Here is a 19,998-nt window from a genome sequence, read left to right on the forward strand (position 1 = left end):
GTTTTTTTTTTGGAAAGAAAACGACTGGGTGATCATGAGGGCGCCGAGGCTGCTGAACTTGTTCCCGGTTCCGATCATCATTGACGACGATAGGGACGGACGACAAATCGCTCCACCCATGCTTCTCACATTCCGGACCAGAGCTCCCTCGACGGAGCTCTCCCTTAGACCACCGCAACCAGCCCGGGAGTATTTTCGCTAAATGTTTTTTTTTTTATTTTCATGGTTTGTAATATTAACGATCACTAGTGATCGAACTCTGAACAATCTTTTATTTGCTTTTGTTATCTGCTTTGTTTGCCCCTTTTTTTTTTATTTGAAATTGTGACTTTGGACTTTCTTTCTTTTTTTTGTTATATCTGTTTTTTTTTCTTTTTTATGCATTTTTATTTCACTTATCAAAAGTTAAGATCGTATGAGTGTATTCAGAATGATGTCTTTGTTCAAAAATATCTCCGACCTTACTGTAATTCTGCTCCAATGAATGAAATGAAAAAAATATTTTTATGGTTTTTCTTTGATTTCAGTCTAAACAAAATTTCTAATCTGAACGAAATAAAAGGAAAACCGGGCTCAACAGAAAATAAATTATTTACAAAGAAAATACGAAAAAAGATTTCGAAAGAAATGAAAACCAAAGTGAACGCCATGAGTATGAAAAACAAAATTTTGAAAACATTATGCATATGAGACAATGCAGAAATGGGAAGAGAGGAACAATGAACTCGTAAACAAAATTTGCACAATCTGAATTTTTGACAAACCTTTTTTTTTTTATTATCATCATTTTTTTTTGTTTCGCGACACCCTATTAGGACATGATTTCCAGTAAACCTTGGAGATACCAAGTAACGAAATTTCACATTAAAATTCATGGATGAAAACGTGATATCAATGGGCATAAACCTCATAGCGAGGCAAATTAAAGCTCGAGCAAAACAACATCAGTTCCAACTTATGCTTTCCCAAATAACCCGCGAGTCCTCTTTCCTCGTCATGGCTTTTGTAGAGGCGAACTCACGCCTTGTCACGACACTCAATTGACATTCTTCAAACTTTTTTTAAAAAAAATCCTGAATTGATCAAAGATTGCATTTTATGTTTGAAAGCCTTGCATGCTTCTGTTGAGTGTCCACGCGCTCCTCGATGATAATCACACCTCGCATTTATGTATTGGGTACGGAGGTCGTGTAGGCCTAGTTGGACAAACCTCTATGAGGTTGCTGCGGAGAAGATTTAGCAGTAACTCTGCATAGGTCATAGGGATTGGAGTGAAGTTGGCAACCTCCTCAATACGACATTTGAGGATAGGCAGTAAAATGTGAATTAGCTCTTCTCTTTATCTTTCTCATGAAATTTGCGCCTCTAATGAACCAAAAGACCCGTTTTTCCTTCGCGTTTTGAGGTTAAATAGATACATCTGTAAACGTCGTGCCTGACACCTTCTCATTCGCGCCCGGGCTTGAAGCTCTCTGGAAAATCGCGCACGAGAATTCACTGAAATTTTAACGGACCGATATCTTGACGAGCGTCAATTGAGCGCTTCTCTCGAGGAACATCATCTTCTCATTGGAGAAACGAGCGTCCTCTTCCATCTCGTCAATGAGAGTTCTCTTTTAAAGGCAGGCGGAGCGTCCACTTCTGTTCGGATGGACGAGCGCGTTAGAGGCGAGTCAAATTCAGCTTGGACGAGCGTCTATTTCGCTTGGACGAGCGTCCATTTGTGCTCGAGCGAGCGTCCGTTTCAGCATAGACCAGCGTCCGTTTCAGCCTGAAGGACGAGCGTCCACTTATAGGACGAACGCCCTGGACGATCACGTGCAGGACGAGCGTCTAGTTCCATTATGGACGAGCGTTAACTTCTTGGACGGGCGTTCTACTCAGTTTTACGGACGAGCGTCCAATTGTGTGTGCTGGACGAGCGTCCATTTCTTCAGTTTGTGGACGAACGTCCACTTGAGCGTCCAATTCTCTGTATTGGACGAGCGTCCACCTCAGTGTGCTGGACGAGCGTCCATTTCTTCAGTTGGTGGACGAACGTCAGCTTGGACTGGACGAGCGTTCACTTCAGTTTGGACGAACGGCTGCCTAACTTTGGACGAGCGTCCGCTTCTTGAACGAGCGTCATCTACTAGCTGAAGGACGAGCGTTCGCTTTCATTGGTTGGACGAGCGGCTGCCTCATTTTGGACGAGCGTCCACTTCTAGCTGAAGGACGAGCGTCCACTTCACAGGACGAACGTCCACTTCTGTGCACTGGACGAACGTCCACTTGTGCTCTTAGTGAAGTACTCTCTGTCGTTCATGGGGTGATTGTCCGTGTGCTTGTGTTGAGCGTTTCTGTACTTTGGTTCAGCTCCGCACTCTTCCTCCTTCAACCTCTCATTGCTTATCATGTGTTCATGATGGTTGTAGAGTACAGTAGTGACCTTCTTGTTGCTCAGAGGTGGTTCTACTTGAGAAGAAAATTTCTCTCTACCTTGGGCATATTCTTTGAATAATTCACACTCCTTCTCTATCATGCTCTATGAGATGTTTCATCCATGTTATATTTGCACTGTCTCAAGAAAACCATCCACCGGATTCTCCCTAGGCCGATGCATCAAGGTTCGAGATGAGTACTCCCATTAGAGGCAATGCCAGCTCATCTCTCAGAACAGAAGAATTAATAACTTTCCATCACATGCATGAACCATTATTTTCTTGCCATAGATGGCTTTGGGGATAAGCTCTTTCCCGATATTTCTCAAACTCTGGAAACTTGAATTTTGGAAGTACCATCAGATCTGAGCCTATTCAAACTTTGCAACATTTTCAAATCTGGCATTTGATCCACCTTCTATGGCTTTCACAATTTTTACAGTTCTTCAAATTTGTGCCTGACAACCTCAACATTGATGTGATGACATGGTGATCAGATTTATTCAACTCAGGTGGCTTTGTCCTCTTAGTGCTTACAATAATTCTCCTAAGGACCATCCAAACGGTTGCCCCCCAAACTCGTTTCCTACTTCAACTGTGTCCCCTTTGACTTTTTTTATTTTTGAGCGTCAAGATGTCTCAAGTCCATTTCTGAGGGTGGAGTATAACTCGGGGGAAGACCATAGGAAGGGAAAGTTCGTGTCTTCTGGAACTCCTTGTTGTGATCGTTGTGTGCATAAACATCCAGGACTTTGTAAGGCATCCAGGGTCCTTAGGACTTGTCTCATTTGTTCCTTCAGCTGTTGGATATCGGCTTTCATTCCCTCTTGAACTTCTACTTGGTTCTCCATGATTTTGCCACTGGTTCGTGTCCTTTAGGGTGTCTTAGATGTTTAACTGTATTTTTTTTTTTTTTTGAAACAAATTAAGAAAAAAATAAAAATAAAAAAAAAAAAAAAAAGAAAAGAAAAGAAAACCAAGTTCAAATTCTCTAGTCAGAAACTATAAAGCTGTGAAAATATTTGGCCCGGTATAATTTTGGAAATTAACACGAAACAGAGTCAATAAGGTGATCCATCATTCAGAAGTTCCCAAAATGCGAGACATAGGAATTCTTGGTCAACCATCGCAGGCTTTAGTCATCACATTCTTCATTTGTCTGATCAATTTCTTGCAGCAATTGAGGAAAGTTTCAGTCCCCTCAAGCGGGTTGATGATTGACATTACAAACTCAATATCAGCTAAGAACTTAGGGACGTCTTTAATGGCCTCATTGGCAAGGGAAGCTAGCTGTGAGAGACTTCTCTTCCAATTCTTTTAGCTTGTCCTTATTCAACGACATATTCTTTCTTCATCTGACTCACCAATCTTTTATGTTCCCTCTTAGCTAAACGCCGACATTCCTTCTAGTTTTGTCATTGTTGCTTCTATCCACTGCTCATCATTTTGAAATTTCTTCTCATAATTTGGGTAGGGGAAATTAATCTGCATTATAACTTGATTGTCTTAACCCTTTCTATGATTCATTGGCTAAGGGAAACTTTCATTAACAGTTCATGATCTCGGGCCTTTCATTGAAGCGAACAACATTGCCCCCAATTGTCTTTAACTTGATGGAACATTTCAGCGAAGATTCATTCCTCATATGATCTGCAATGTGGCGAGAGATGCAGGTGTTAGCGATCCTCTCAGGATACTCAAATTATTTTTTTTTTTTGCGCTAACACAGGATAATACCCATGAGGGTGCATTAGGATACCTCCCGGAATGATATGTAATCTGCGATCTATGCTCCCAAGGGACACACCATTTAACTTGTTCTTCATTTAAACTGCACAAAGTTGCGCCCATTCATTTACTCTTTTCACATGTGGTTCACAAGGAACAGCCTAAGACAAGCGCAAAAATGCCTAAAAGTCACTTCTTTTTCCAATGGTGACCCATGTTCACCTGACTGAGTACCTGTGATGAACTTTTTGTACAAAATCCAACTTTCTCTCGGGTAATCGTTTACAATGTCCTTGTAATCGATTATATACCACAATAATTCGTCCATGGTGTACAGGGAATTTAAGGCATCTCCAGTCTCACGGGAAATGAACCACATATACAACACTGGTAGACAACATAACATCCTTCCCCGCTTTAAGTTCATAACAACGATTAAGGGTCCCATAAACTTCAGCCAGGATGGCACTGACTAGATTCTCACAGCGCTCTTTGTCTCCCACAAATGCATTCATAGCGGCATAATCGACAAGGTTCTTGACATTTAGGAGAAATCATGACACCATAGAGGAGAAGAGCTAATACATCCGTAAACATTTCCCAATTTTCCTCTTTAAGCCAAACGATGTAGGTATTCCCATAAGTATCTTTGAGGAAGGCCCCTCACTTTGCCCTTGATTGTGAACTCGCTTTCCAACTTCATTGGGTGTACTTTCCTGATCCTCGCCAACTGCAAGACAAGGATATACTGCTCAAGGTAGCTGTATGGAGTCTTTTCCATATTTAAGACTTGCTCGAATTCTTCCACTGGTGGTACTAGTTGGAAATCTTGGAAAGTGAAGCACTTTAGTGGTGGATCATAGTACTGGGCTAAAGTAGTAATTGCTGATGTTTGGACCTCCACCTCTAACAGACTCAACAAATTCTTATACCCCACCAATATTATCCTCCTTTACTCGACGTGCATCTTTTCGTCAAAATGTATGAACTCGAATACCTCTTGACTCAAAATTCCATGTTAATTCCCTTTTTTTTAGCTTAAGGCCTTAATCACAACTTTATAATTTTTGACTAGAATCCACAAAACGTGACAAGACTATGAAGAAACACAATGAGCGAAAAAAAGGAAAAAGCAAAAGAAAGAAAAAAAGATAAAGAGATATGAGGATATGTACAAGGTGCGTGATTTTTATTAAGCGAACACGAGGGTTATAAGAATACACATTTCTCCCTTTTGTGCCTTATCAAAGGTTGGATGACTGAAGTTCTAAGGCTAAATATATGCACTCACAAGGATAGCTCCCTAATGCTTAAATCAGGCCACCAGAGCTATGGCTCTTTTCACTGTTTCTCCACAACAGTCAGAGTAATCAACTAGATGTGGAGACCCAAATGAAGAGAACAGACTCTGGCTGGGGTTCTCACGATAGCCAAACAGGAAGTATGTCCCAAATGACACCGCTACACAACCCCTCTATTTCTAAGTTGCGCTCAGACCCGGGTATAGGGCCCCACTCATGATATGCATATTGTGTGTGTGTGAAGGGAGAATGCAATTGTACACCCCAAACCCTCACCTGCAAAACAACCAGAAAATTCCCAGGCAGATATAACATGTTTTCTACCCTAGGGTTCAATATAATCAAAACAAACACACATACAATTATGACAAATATCAAACAAGGATAAAGAAAAGGGGAAAAAAAAACACAAAGAAAAACCACATTGAATTCGCACATCTAATTAAATGGCCTGACTCTCTTCACGTCCCCAGTGGAGTCGCCATCTGTCGCAACCGGAATCGCGACGGGACGACGATCCAATGAAAAGAAAAAATTAATAAATCATTTGAAAAGAGAGATTTTGGAGTCGCCACCATAGTTTATTCTGGAAAACTACGGAAAAACCATAAAATGATAAGGCATGGTCAATTTGAACCAGATTCTTGGTTCGGGAGTCGGTTACGTGTAGGGAAGGTATTAGCACCCTACAACGCCTGCCCTAAGGCAGTACCTTTAACTAAATGCGCGAATGTGGATGTGGTTTTCAAAGTGTTTAACATTCCCTTGAAATAAAACTCTAAAGAAACAAACAATATTTTTTAGCTTTTTGGGGCCCGACAAGGATTGACCTTGCTCCTACGTATTCTCATGTGAGAAATCAGGGTTACGTAGTTCTTTTGAAAACTGTTTGAGAAATTTGCTTGAAAATTGTTTGAGAATTCGTTTGGAAAATGATTTGGATTTTTGGGAGAGTAAGCCTGACAAGGACTGGCCTTGCTCCTACGTATCTCCACTTTTGATGGAGAATCAAGGATCACGTAGTTCTGGCAGGCGATATTGTTTGTAGTTTTGAAAAAGGCATGTTTTTTAGTTTTTTGATGATTTTTACATTTTATGTTATTTTTATTTAGGAAAGAGAAAAAGGTTTTTGGCACAAGGACGATGCGTGCGATCACACATGTGCCTAAACCTTTAAAACATATTTTTGGCGTTTTTGATGAAAGAGAAAAGGTTTTTGGCACAAGGACGATGCGTGCGATCACACATGTGCCTAAACCTTTAAAACATATTTTTGGTATTTTGAAGAAAGAGAAAAGGTTTTCGGCACAAGGACGATGCGTGCGATCACACATGTGCCTAAACCTTTGAAACGTATTTTGGTATTTTAAAGAAAGAGAAAAGGTTTTTGGCACAAGGACGATGCGTGCGATCACACATGTGCCTAAACCTTTAAAACGTATTTTTGGTATTTTGAAAAAGGAGAAAAGGTTTTTGGCACAAGGACGATGCGTGCGATCACACATGTGCCTGAACCTTTAAAACGTATTTTTGATATTTTGAAGAAAGAGAAAAGGTTTTCGACACAAGGACGATGCGTGCGATCACACATGTGCCTAAACCTTTAAAACATATTTTTTGGTATTTTTGAAGAAAGAGAAAAGGTTTTTGGCACAAGGACAATGTGTGCGATCACACATGTGCCTAAACCTTTAAAACATGTTTTTGGGATTTTGAAGAAAGAGAAAAGGTTTTCGGCACAAGGACGATGCGTGCGATCACACATGTGCCTAAACCTTTAAAACGTATTTTTGGTATTTTGAAAAAGGAGAAAAGGTTTTTGGCACAAGGACGATGCGTGCGATCACACATGTGCCTGAACCTTTAAAACGTATTTTTGATATTTTGAAGAAAGAGAAAAGGTTTTCGACACAAGGACGATGCGTGCGATCACACATGTGCCTAAACCTTTAAAACATATTTTTTGGTATTTTTGAAGAAAGAGAAAAGGTTTTTGGCACAAGGACGATGCGTGCGATCACACATGTGCCTAAACCTTTAAAACATGTTTTTGGGATTTTGAAGAAAGAGAAAAGGTTTTCGGCACAAGGACGATGCGTGCGATCACACATGTGCCTAAACCTTTAAAACGTATTTTTGGTATTTTGAAGAAAGAGAAAAGGTTTTCGGCACAAGGACGATGCGTGCGATCACACATGTGCCTAAACCTTTAAAACGTATTTTTGATATTTTGAAGAAAGAGAAAAGGTTTTCGACACAAGGACGATGCGTGCGATCACACATGTGCCTAAACCTTTGAAACATATTTTTTGGGATTTTGTCAAATTCATTATTTATTTTATTTATTTATTTTTTGTAATTTTTATTCATTATATAAAAAAAAAGCGTGCGTAGTGTTTAGCAAATAAACAAGACAAATACAGTACGGAGGGATGGGGGTTACTTTACAAGGGGATTACACGATATAAATTAATGACCAAACAATTAATAATAAAATTAAGAAAACTAAAGCGTAAAAAAAACAAAACAAGAGAAAAGCTCAATTAAATTAGGGGTACAGAGATAAAAACCAGGGGTGCCAAGTGAAACTGAAGCTCCTTTGTTTGGGTCAATTCTTTTTCTCCAACTTTGAATCTTCCAAGGTGTGAGGACGAAATTTGGGGGTGCCATTGGGTATTTGCTTGTCTGGCCCAAAGGCCTTTTTTGTTCTCTCATCAGAAATCTAGAGACCTGAAGCCTCTCTCCCGAACGAGCCAGCAAAAAGAGGGATATGCCTTGTCCTCCAACACACATGCGCCACTGCCTCCGTCGAAGCCGTGAACCGCCGTTTGCGGCGTCACCAGTAACGACGCGTACCACCGGAGCCATCGTCAGCCACGACGCTAGGTTCTCCTTTTCCTCTTCTCCCGCGCAAAGTTCACCAAGGGCGATAGAGACAGCGTCGCGGTTTGCTCCTGCTGGGTTCATCATTGATGGCATATGGGGCCGCCGGGGGTCTCACCAATTTCAACACAAACTTTCCTTCTTCGTTCCAAATTAAACGCCACAATTCTGGGCACCTGGGTCACGCTGCTACTGTTCTTACTGAGGGCATCACCGGAACTACCATTGTCACGCTTTTCGCCCACATTTTCCACTTTATTTCATTCTCATTGGTTTCTCTTGTGGTTGTAGAGTGGAACAGGACATGAGCGGGTCATGGTTCGATTTTGGTAATGGATGCTCCGCGTGTTTAGGTTTGGATAGATGGAAGATGAAGATGGTCGGGAGGTCAATGTATAAGGTGTGGAGATGATGGTCTGAGGTGAATGCAAATGAAGGAAGATTAATGGAGATGAATGTCTATGGTATCTGTATGAAGATGAGGGTGATGAACGGAGAAGAAAAAAAAACGGCCTTGGCAGGGTGTGTGGTTGGGAGTGATGAAATTTGAGGTTAGGCCGTGATATCTGGTGAATGAAGATTAAGATGATGGGTTGATGAAAAGGGAGGAATATAGCAGTGGGTCCCAACGGAGATGGAGGCCAGAGGTGTATGGTTGCTGATGGGTGCAAGTTTGCTGGCTGGGATAGATGATGATGGGTGGAGATAGGTGGTGGCCGTAAGTACGGATATAGCTAAGGTGACTGGTGCATATGGATGTTTGGTAACAATAGATGGGTACGAATATTCACACAGCATTTATTTAACTTAACACATGCAAACTTAACACATGCAACGTAGCAGCAGTATAACAAAGATACATTCAAAGGCGACTAACCAAACTCAGTAAAACATGGAGCGAGTGACATTACTTACCTCTTGAAGCACAGTTCACTGTTTGCTAATCCCGTACGTCCGATGTCTTCTTCTTCCTAGTGGTTGGCCTGCCTTTTTCGATAAGGTGCTCCTCCCTCTGAATGTGGAGTGTTGTAGTGGTCTGTTGGTCGTTGGGAGTGACGGCGTAACGTGTTGCTGGCAACACCTCTCCCGAGCACTCCTCTAGCCGTTGGATGCTCCCTGCTGGAATGTTGTAAAGCGTTTTCAATGATGGATGAAGGCTTGCTGGATGGAGATAAGCGTGATGGAGCTGGAGTTGCTATGTGGATGGGGTTCGAGAGGAAAATCAGCAGTGACGAAGCTGAAGCTTGTGTCTGGTTTTTTCGTGACAGTGGGTGAATATGGGTGGTGGAGAGTTACAGTGGTGCAACGGTGATGAAGGAGCTAGACGGTAGTATTGAGGATGGCAATGGCGGCTGAGGGGGCTTGGGATGATGACGGCTGTGACTCACAGATGGGTTCCTGGTGGTCCCGTGGAGGTGCAACTCGGTGGCTGATGAGTAAGGGTGATGGCCGAAAGGTAGGGATGAAAACTGAAAGGGAAGTATATATATATAGCAGTGAGTCTGGGTGGAGATGAGAGCCAGAGGTGTTTGATGACAAGGATTAAATGTGGAAACGAAACCCGTGAAGTTAAGATGTTGAAGATGGTGATGTGGGCCGTGAGGATATGAATATGGAAGTGAAGGCGGCCTTTGGGTGGCTGACCCGTGAGATGTTGGTGATGGGTGGTGGTCACGCGATGTTGGAGTTGAAGGTCATGGTGTTCAGTAATGTGGTCAATGCCTCTGCATGATGGTTGCAGGCAATGGAGTTTTTAGGTTGATGGCCATGGGAGTTGAAGATGAGTAGGAGATAAAGGTGAATGATGATGAGAAATGGAGCTAGTGGAATGGGGATGAAAATGATGGTTGGGTGAGGGGAATTAGGCCGTGGAGACGGAAAGGGAAAGGTGTATGGCCGTGGGTGTCAAAATGGTTTGTGGCAGTGGATGAAGCTGGATGAAGGTGATCAGAGAGGGGTCAGTGTTGTTGTGAAGTGATCATCGTGACAGGCCAAGGACAGGTGTTGGAACTTGTTGAATGCGGAGAGGTTGGTGATGGAGATGAAGGCGGCTTTTGATGGCTGACCCGTGAGGAAGACAAACTCCTCAGGAAGAAAGATTTCAAGTGCTTGCCGTGGTATATGGTGAAGATGAAAACAGAAAGGTCCGATGTTGGCCGAGAGGTATTAGGGATGAATACATGGTAGGTTGAAAATGGGTTCCAGCCAATATGTATTGGTGATTGAAAAATGATATCCAGGTCCAATCAGTTTCCCCAGGTCCTGGAGATAATTCCCGAGAGGTCACCCCGTGTCCGGCATCCAAGGTATTGGTCTCCAAGATAGATCTCCCCGGTGACGTTTCTAGAGATTCCCTTTTCTCTCTTTTTCGAATAAGGTAATGATGTTGAAGGTACGTAGGAGTCTCAGGTGAGTGGGAGGCAAGGTGTTGCATGCGTTTCAGATGCCAGAGGGAATCAGTACAGGTGCCAGATAAGGGCCCGTGGGGAACCAACTCTGGTGGAAGCCCAGAACCCTTGCCATTTTTATTCAGGGAAAATCTCCTTCATAATTCTTTATCACTTCACAGAGCATCTTCTTCCTAAAAGTGTTTCTCCATGTGCGCTGTAAATGTGCTACCAAAATGCACTTCCATTCTCTGAACATTCCACTCATCACCATCATGTGCTTTCAGCTTTTCTTGTATCAATGCCATGTCCTCATGCTCCACTCATTCCCATCATGTGTTTTTGCTGACCAAGATTCTGCTCCACCGCTTGCCCACGTGAAAACTGAAGACACCATGAGCATTTTAATATTCAACTCAGCTGCCCATGCTTCCAGATTGCGTCTGAGATTGCGTCCGCTTTAAGCCATGCATCTAACTCTTTTTCCAAATCAAAATCCAAAAGTGGAGGCCTGCCAAAATATTCTCTCGCAGAAACCCATACTGCAAATGGCTTTCAGATGTTAATGGTGGACAGTGGTAGAGGGTGGCCATCTTTGGTGGAAGGTTCAGACCATTTTAAAAATGCAGCCCCCAACTCCTAGACGTTCGGTCAAAACTGAAAACACTACCGAAAACGAACGACCTTTGGTACCACAAAACCGAACGCTCGGGCAATTCGTACCGAAAACGAACGTTCGTTTATTTACATGAACGAACGCTCATACAGAGCGCTCACGAGGTGAAACATGGCCGAACGCAAACAGTAGCAAAGGACGAACGTTCAAACAAGCATGAATGGATGAACGGTCGAATAGCGAACGTTCACAGTTAATAATACAGAATCAAAAACGAACGTTAAAAATTAAAGGACGAACTCCCCGATCACTAAACCACAACGAACGAACGCTCGAAATATAACTCAGACCGAACGCTCGGTTTGGACGCTCGCTCATCTGAGAACAAAACCACATTAAGGACGAACGTTCAAAAGGTAGAGACCGAACGTTGAGCAGCGAGGACGAACGTCCAAATTACAAAAGGCCGAACGGATTGAAGATGACCGAACGGTTGAGCATTAGCCTCCGAACGTCACTGAAGTCGAATGAACGAACAGTTGAGACCGAACGTTCAAAAGAGAAATCGAGCGTTCAAGTGATGACCGAACGCTCAATAAACAACATAAACCGAACGCTCGAAAAACAATAAAACTGAACGCTCACTAACACAAAACACATCGAAACCGAACGTTAACAAATATGACCGAATGCTTGATGAGGAGGACGAACGTCCAAAATGATAAAATGGCCGAACGGTCGAATAGTGAACGTTTGATGACCGAACGGTTGAAGATGAGGACGAACGTCCTAAAAGAAACGAAATGCCGAACGGTCAAACAGTGCAAAGGACGAACGGTCGAATCAGTGCAAAGGACGAACGGTTCAACAATGGGGAAGGACGAACGTCACAACAGTGGTGAAGGACGAACGTTTACTGCAAGGACGAACGGTTCAACAGTGGGGAAGGACGAACGTCACAACAGTGGGGAAGGACGAACGGTTCAACAATGGGGAAGGACGAACGTCACAACAGTGGGGAATGAACGAACGGTTCAACAGTTGGGGAAGGACGAACGCTCACTGTTTGGACGAACGTCTGATGTTTTTTTTCTTATTATTTATTTTTCTTTTTATTTATCTTTTTTTTGTATTTTTCCTTTTATGAGGAGAATACAGAAAACAAAAATATTTAGTCAATCCGGACGAAATTGAGTGTTGACACATGATAAACATTTAAATATCATAAAAAATAGTTTAAACATCCTGTCAACAAATTTAAGTGTGGCCATGAGTTTTATAATAATTTTACCATTTTGGAAGGAGAAAATGTTATTTATTAATCTCAAAGTTCAATTGGAGTATAAATTATATTATATTTTTATTTCACTTTAAATTCTATTATAAAAACGTGTTTTAAATAATAATGTTATAAACATCAGCTAAAAGACATGCATTATGTGACACCCGGGCACTGAGACGAGGGCGGGGAGTGTCGCCGGTGCAAGAAGCATGGTGCAGGGGGCACAGACAAGGAGCGGCTCCTGGCAGGCTTCGAGTGGAAGGGACACATGGATGAATCGAACATACACCGGAATGAGAGGGATCTAGAGACTGTGTAGGTATGAGACTATACAGTTGAAGGATAGCTTAAAGGGATTGATTTGTCTACTCATATCACCAAATGCATTTGCTTTTCGGTAGCCTGACTCATAAGAACTCCATAGTTAAGCGTGCTTAGCTTGGAGTAATTCTGGGATGGATGACCTTCTGGGAAGTTTTCCCGGAAAGTGTGTGAGTGAGGACAAAACACACTGGAAAGCCTGGTGGTGATCTGAGGGGGCAGTCAACATTCCCTGTGAGTTGCCGGGACGTTACAAATGGTATCAGAGCCTAGCCTCTCCTAGTACGGTGTGGTTCGAGGACAAAACGGAAGCTGGTGAGCATGTGACACCCGGGCACTGAGACGAGGGCGAGGAGTGTCGCCGGTGCAAGAGGCATGTTGCAGGGGGCACAGACAAGGAGCGGCTCCTGGCAGGCTTCGAGTGGAAGGGACACATGGATGAATCGAACATACACCGGAATGAGAGGGATCTAGAGACTGTGTAGGTATAGGACTATACAGTTGAAGGATAGCTTAAAGGAATTGATTTGGCTACTCATAATTCATGTATATGTGTGCATTTGCATACGGAAATGTGAGTGTTATACTTTTATATATATATATATATATATATATATATATATATATATATATATATATATATATATATATATATATATATATATATTACTTCCAATTGCAAACACTTATAAACTTACATTACAGCAAGAAATTTAGTTGAACGACTTATTTAAAAGAATTCAAAAATACAGGATTGCATAATAATAGTCTTAAATTTAAATAAGAAATCGTAAATCACATGTACCTATATATTTTTACTATGTAGCATAACTATACAAATGTACCTATTTTTTAATAAATTCACTAACAATTTTAATAAATTTCAGTTAATGAGAAAAAGAAAACAACTATCTAATGATAGTGTGAAGTTGTTTTCCACGGTTCTCCGTTTATAAATCATCGTGATAAATTTGCAAAAAAGAAGTACACTATTTTCGTTCCAAATCAATAGTCATTTTAAAGTTCTCTAATAATTGAAAAAACGACGTCGTATCGCTTACTTGAGAACAGATAATATATAACAAGTTAAAAATGTATTTTTAATTAGTTTTTTACTATTTAATGTTTCCTGATCAGTATGTTTAAAAACATTAACTTAAAAACCATTATTGAAATTTTAACAGACTATTTTAATTCTAAAATTAATATATTAGAATTAAAAGACTGTTTTAGACCATGTCACTGTGCAATTATTTCTAGAAAGTTTTGCATGAAGTTTCTCAAAATCTCAAATTAAGACCAAAAGAAAGCCATCGTCTATTTATTTTATGTTATTTTATCAAATTATGTACCCAAAGTTTGGGTCAAAGTTTGCGTCTTTGGTCACACCAGAGTTTGTAAGATTATAACACCGCTGTCCAAGAACTAAGCTATATATCTTTTTTTTTTTTTTTTCATAACACCATTTTCACGTTACCTCAATCATTAAGTTTTCTTTTCCTCCTTTTTCATTCCTACCAATTCAGAAACCTCATCTCTCATATGCTTCCCCCAATTCTTACACATTGGGAATTCAAAAGTCGCTAAGATAATTGAACCATTGAGTAGCCTCCAAGTATTCCGTTCCAATTGCAATAACCTTAGTGTACCTTTTGGACACCGTGTTCGCGTCCTGCGTGCAAAGTGGCAGAAACCGTATTCCTCAAATTCTCCCTCAATCGCAATACACGCTAGCGAGATCCGAACGAATAACAACGTGATTAAGAAACAGGTATGTTTCTCCAATTGAGATTCCTCCGTTGTGCATTCGATACTGCAAAATCATCGATCAATTTGTTCAATTTGTTGGGACGGTTAGTTGCGGAATTGTTGGAGCGAGTTTGAATTGTGTATTTTTTTATTGGCAGGGGATGGCGAATGATAAAGTGATTGATGAAGGTGAGAAGAACGAGAGCGGTGTTACGAATTCCTCCGAGGGTGGAACGAAGAAACGAAAAGGATTTTTGTCGCGAATTTGGAATGGGATACTTAGGTTACACGGTGATGATTTTGAGAAGAGACTCCAATACATTTCTAAAGAGGAGGCTCAGGTTATGACTAGGATGAACAGGAGATCACGATCCTGGAGGAGAATTTCCCGCCATCTTATTGTGTTTTCTGTCATATTTGAGGTGTGGTAATTGTTGATAATTTTTTTCTTCGCATCGAACATTATTTGGTGTGGATCAATAATGCATACTGGTTGCTTCTCTAAGTTTTATTGTGAGATTAATATGTGTTTTTCTGTTTATTGTATTTTGTCATTTAAACATGGATGATGATAAAACCTTTTCCTTTGCCGATGTTAATGGTTGGAGGAATTAAATTCTCTATACTATATTAAAGTTTAATTTCTCATTTGGAATTTATAATTATATAAAGACTTTCTTTTTAGTCTCAGCACATGCCATTTTAAATTATTTAGTCTTTACATGCATAGTTTAATATTTCTTGAGATTAAAAATGGTACGTAAAGGAGTTGAAGGTGATTTAAAGATAATGTTTTTGTAAATATAGGAAACAAATGAATAATTAAACCTTTATCAAACCTTATATCGTAAACTTCTCTACGGTAGTTACTTACACCTTTACAGAGACACGGAGGGAATGATTAATCAGAGTGGTTATTCATTTTTACTCATTAACTAAGATGTTAACTAGTCTCTCTTTTCTAGATAAGTTGATCTTCTGGTCCTATCCCGTTACTTCATTTTTTTTTTCTTTATATGGTAATTAAAAGATGGGATTTTGCTTAAAATAGTTTAAACTTTCAGGTTGTTGCTATAGTTTATGCTATTATGACAACAAGATCAATTCATATGAATTGGAAAATGAGAGCACTCCGGGTTTTGCCAATGTTTCTTTTGCCTGCACTGTCATCGGCTGCCTATGCAGCATTTGTAAGCTTCACAAAGATTTGTAAGTATTTTAAGCTTTACAATTAACATACATATCTTGCACAAGCTGGTCACATTTTATCCATATTTAACAATCAAAGTTTTGTGTGTTCCACCGTAATTGAGTGCTAAGTGTTACATAATTTGCAGTTGTTATCTATGTTGATGGAATTTTAACTTTTATGTTGCAAGTCTCAAATTGATGTAATTAGGTGTTCTCTTTATGGTACGACTTACTACTGTAAAGAGTTTTAATTCATCTCTGACATTCAAACTTTTTCCAATAAAATAGGATGGACAAGTTTCAAAGTGAGTCTAAGCCAAAATTATCAGTTCACTTATGTGAGCAATGCTTTCAATAATTGATAGATTCAATATTCATAGCTCCATGCAAATACTGATCATAGTAATATTTAAAATTCATTAAAAGTTCCTGCAGTTTATGTAATCATGTTCAAACGGTTCTAATGAAACTTTTGCATGAAGAAAGATGCATGATGGAACAGCATTTGATACTAATAAGTAATTTCTCACTGGTGATAATTACTTATGAGATCCGTTCTTCACAAATCTAATGATTTTATCATTGAATTCCAATTTATTAGCGCAGTTTTTCACATCAAAATTTTATAATTCTTTATGCCAACTGAAAATAAAATTCCCTTATTGTTTGAATTTTAATCTATAATGTGTGATTTTATAGGTGATCGTAGGGATCAGAAAATTCTTGAAAGGCTTCGAGCTGAAAGGCAAGAAAAAATTGATGAACTCAAAGAAAAGACAAATTATTACACTACACAACAGCTCATTCAGGTGATTGTTTGACACAAGGCTGGTTACATGTTCAATATCACCTTTCTTTCATTTCTTGAAAACAAAGTGGACAAAATAACTTACCTATCAAATTTGATGGCATAGCTCCTAATTATAGTTACATTGGAAATTTTTTTATACATGACATTCAACACCCAGACTTCTATTTTTGTAAAGAATCAATAATGTACATGTGAATAAATTCATGTGACTGCTGTAATCAAGGTTCATTTATTTTATTGATTTAAGCTGCTGTGCCAATGTGTACACTCCAAAGTGCATTACTGAAGAGCAACTCTTGATGATATCTGTTTGTACGTATGTTAATATTATTGTGTGTTATGCTTATGATCTATTCAGAGATATGATCCAGACCCAGCTGCAAAAGCAGCTGCTGCAACTGTTTTAGCGTCTAAGTTGGGTGCAGATTCTGGTTTGAGAGTGTATCTGGAAGATCAACTCAATTCCGATGCTTCAATAGGCAAGAGCAATGATGTTGAACTTATGCAGTCCTCTGGAATTCGAAATCGGAGACAAGTTCAATCTAGATGCACTAGTCCAAGATCAGCCACACCAAATTCTGGTGATCAACAGGTTGGTCTTGGGGGAAGTTATCAAACCCAAACTTTTGACGACAATCAGCCTGTTGTTGTTGAACATCACCAACCTCAAACTTCAAACACACAAGATGGTGGATGGATTGCACGAATTGCAGCTTTGCTTGTGGGTGAAGATCCAGCACAGTCTTATGCTCTCATATGTGGTAACTGCTATATGCATAATGGTAAGGGAGCTATATTTGATTTTTTTTGGCTCATGTTCTTTTGCATTAGATCATGTTGTATTTACTTTTATCAACTTATTTTCTTTCAGGTCTAGCTAGGAGGGAGGATTTCCCATTTATAACATACTACTGCCCACACTGTCGAGCACTAAACAAACCGAAGCAATTGGATGAACGTATTTCTAGTCTTACTTCTCCAAATACAGGGACTCCAAAAACAGACAATAGTTCCACTGATGCAGTTAAAAATATTAGGGTTTCTACAGCTGAGAGTATAATGGCAGGCAGTAGTCCTGGAAGTGCTTCTAGCTCTGAGATTGGGGAAGTAACAGAAAGGGCAAGTGTGGATGAGAAAGTTGATTAAAAGAACGGCCTTTTTTATGATTCAGCTGTTGGGATGACATGTCTAGCCCCTTGTTGTGGACAGACTATATGTATAAAGGAAAAATATTTCGGTATTAGTTTCCTTGGTTGGCTTTGCAACAGGAAGAGTGTTGAAATACTTTGATACGTCTCGTAATGTGTGTTACAGAATACACTTATTATGTGAGTAAAGGCAATTTTGACTTTATTTTTCCTTTTTTTCGATACTATCGTGACAGTGTTCTAGTTTTAAATTGTATCTCAGAAATTTTGGGTTCTGGATTTCTATCCGTTGTGTTTAATGGATTTAAATTGTATTAATCCATGCGCTATAATTTCATTCTTGGATACCTACTGAAACAGCTTATTGGAACTTTGTTCAACTTGTTTCTGGTATTTTGTATATATATACTGTACACGCTATAATTATTATTGTTCATTTCAAAACATTTATTATTGCGCCTGGACGTATCTGTATCACTGTTTATTTACGAGGCCATTCTTTTATTGATTCCCTAAGGCATCAGTTTGCATGCTGATTTATTGGCCGGATGGATTAAAGACGATTAAAATTGTGTCGCGCGTGACTTATGAAAGGACCAAAAAGGCTATAATTGTGATGGAGGTATTGGGAAATGATACGTTTTTGACTGACCAGTTTTGTTTTTATGAGAGGGCAGATTTGTTCGTAGCAGACTATAGGTGTTTTTTTTACCGTTGTCTTTGGTTTATTGATTTTGGCTCATTATCTTTTCGCATGCGTTTTCTGGACTAATTTTCTCCTCCAATTAATAAGACAAAATGGAATTGTTGGTGTGAGGTATTCATTACTGCTTCTTTTGGTTGTTTTTCTTAAGAGGTGTCATACCTTATTATTATCTACACTAGAGAATGGAGTTCTTCTATTTTATTTTATGAGATTAATTTTATAAGTTATTTTATATTTAAATTGTGCTAAATTAATGGGATAAATTGTTTCGCTTATTTTATCCAAGATTTTTAACGGTGTATTCTCCATTTATCGGCTAATGTGGCCATTGTGATATGATGCCTTGTTAACGTTTTATAATCAGTCAAGATGGTAGTGTTTTTGGAAGAATTGACAAACAATAACATTTTTTTTACTGGATTACAATGGTGATGTTCTTTTTATTACATATCAAAACTTTTTTCATTGGCATAAATATAAACAAAAATATTTTGGATGAGTATCTTTTTGCTGATACAAGAGAGATGGAAAAAATGTAGTCAAATGAAATACAATATTAGATAGAGGGGATGATCAAATGGAGGTGTTTCAATTGACAAGTTTTTAGAGTTAATATTTTCTCTGTATGTTAATCTAGTGCATAAATAATCTTGTACTTTGGAGACAATGGTCCTTTAAAATGAATTTTTTAAAGTGTGTTTTATTTTTCATTACACTCCTTATTGATAGTCATATATTTTTTTTATCAGTTTTAGTTTTTTTTGTTAAAAAGAAACTAGTCTCAGTTCAGTAAGTTTGAATAGTTATTGATATTTAACTAGTAAAATCCTAACATCATATAATTATGTATAGTATTTTCGATTCCAAATTCATACATAATTGTGAAACAATAAAATTGTTAGAATTATCAAACAAAATTGTAACATTGTGTTAAATATTCAGAGACTCATAAAAATAACAATATTAAATAAAATTTATTTTGGTAATTGTTGTATAATAGACATATATTCATGTTGTTTTGAAGAATTTGTTTTGTCCTATACTTGTACCACAAATTGAATGAAAAGTTTGGTGGGAAATTGACTAAAAATCTTATGGTGTGAAATACCAATTATTATAAAAATTTTCAACTTAAAAAAAATACTATTAATGTCAATTCTTGAAATTCATTCTCCCACACCAAAATGTGATATTCTTATAAGTAATTTGAGTAAAGTTTTTAACATCATTTTAATAACTAAGAAAAATATATTATAAAGTTGTTTGGATAGATTTTTTTTATATTTTAAATTATTATTTTTTTTCATTTAAAATAAAATAAAATTTCAATAATAAGTAAACTATAAATGATGTTAAAGTAGAAAAAAAGAGAGTAAAAAATTACATGACAAAATCCATAAATAAATCATAGTTATGATAAATTTTCTGCACAAATAAGATAATATTTGCACATAA

The 19,998-nt window shown here is 38.8% G+C and overlaps 1 protein-coding gene across 1 annotated transcript; it reads left to right on the forward strand.

Annotated features, from left to right (window-relative positions):
• The first annotated feature begins 14,374 nt into the window (after positions 1–14,374).
• LOC108329880 (uncharacterized protein At2g24330) lies at positions 14,375–18,120 on the forward strand. Its single transcript, XM_017564247.2, has 6 exons — positions 14,375–14,709; positions 14,846–15,109; positions 15,752–15,896; positions 16,578–16,687; positions 17,048–17,471; positions 17,561–18,120. Exons 2-6 carry the CDS (start codon positions 14,849–14,851, stop codon positions 17,833–17,835), a joined length of 1,215 nt encoding a protein of 404 aa, XP_017419736.1. The 5' UTR covers positions 14,375–14,709; positions 14,846–14,848; the 3' UTR covers positions 17,836–18,120.
• The last annotated feature ends 1,878 nt before the right edge of the window (positions 18,121–19,998 follow it).

Source organism: Vigna angularis, chromosome 4 (genome assembly GCF_016808095.1).
Source record: "Vigna angularis cultivar LongXiaoDou No.4 chromosome 4, ASM1680809v1, whole genome shotgun sequence".
NCBI classification, from domain to species: domain Eukaryota; kingdom Viridiplantae; phylum Streptophyta; class Magnoliopsida; order Fabales; family Fabaceae; genus Vigna; species Vigna angularis.

What these genes read in the sequence shown, in the direction of transcription:
- LOC108329880 (XM_017564247.2), top strand. Translation starts at nt 14,849, where the DNA reads ATGGCGAATGATAAAGTGATTGATGAAGGTGAGAAGAACGAGAGCGGT. An exon ending in TGTTTTCTGTCATATTTGAG is followed by an intron (nt 15,110 to 15,751) that starts GTGTGGTAATTG and finishes TTAAACTTTCAG; the next exon opens with GTTGTTGCTATAGTTTATGC. An exon ending in TGTAAGCTTCACAAAGATTT is followed by an intron (nt 15,897 to 16,577) that starts GTAAGTATTTTA and finishes GTGATTTTATAG; the next exon opens with GTGATCGTAGGGATCAGAAA.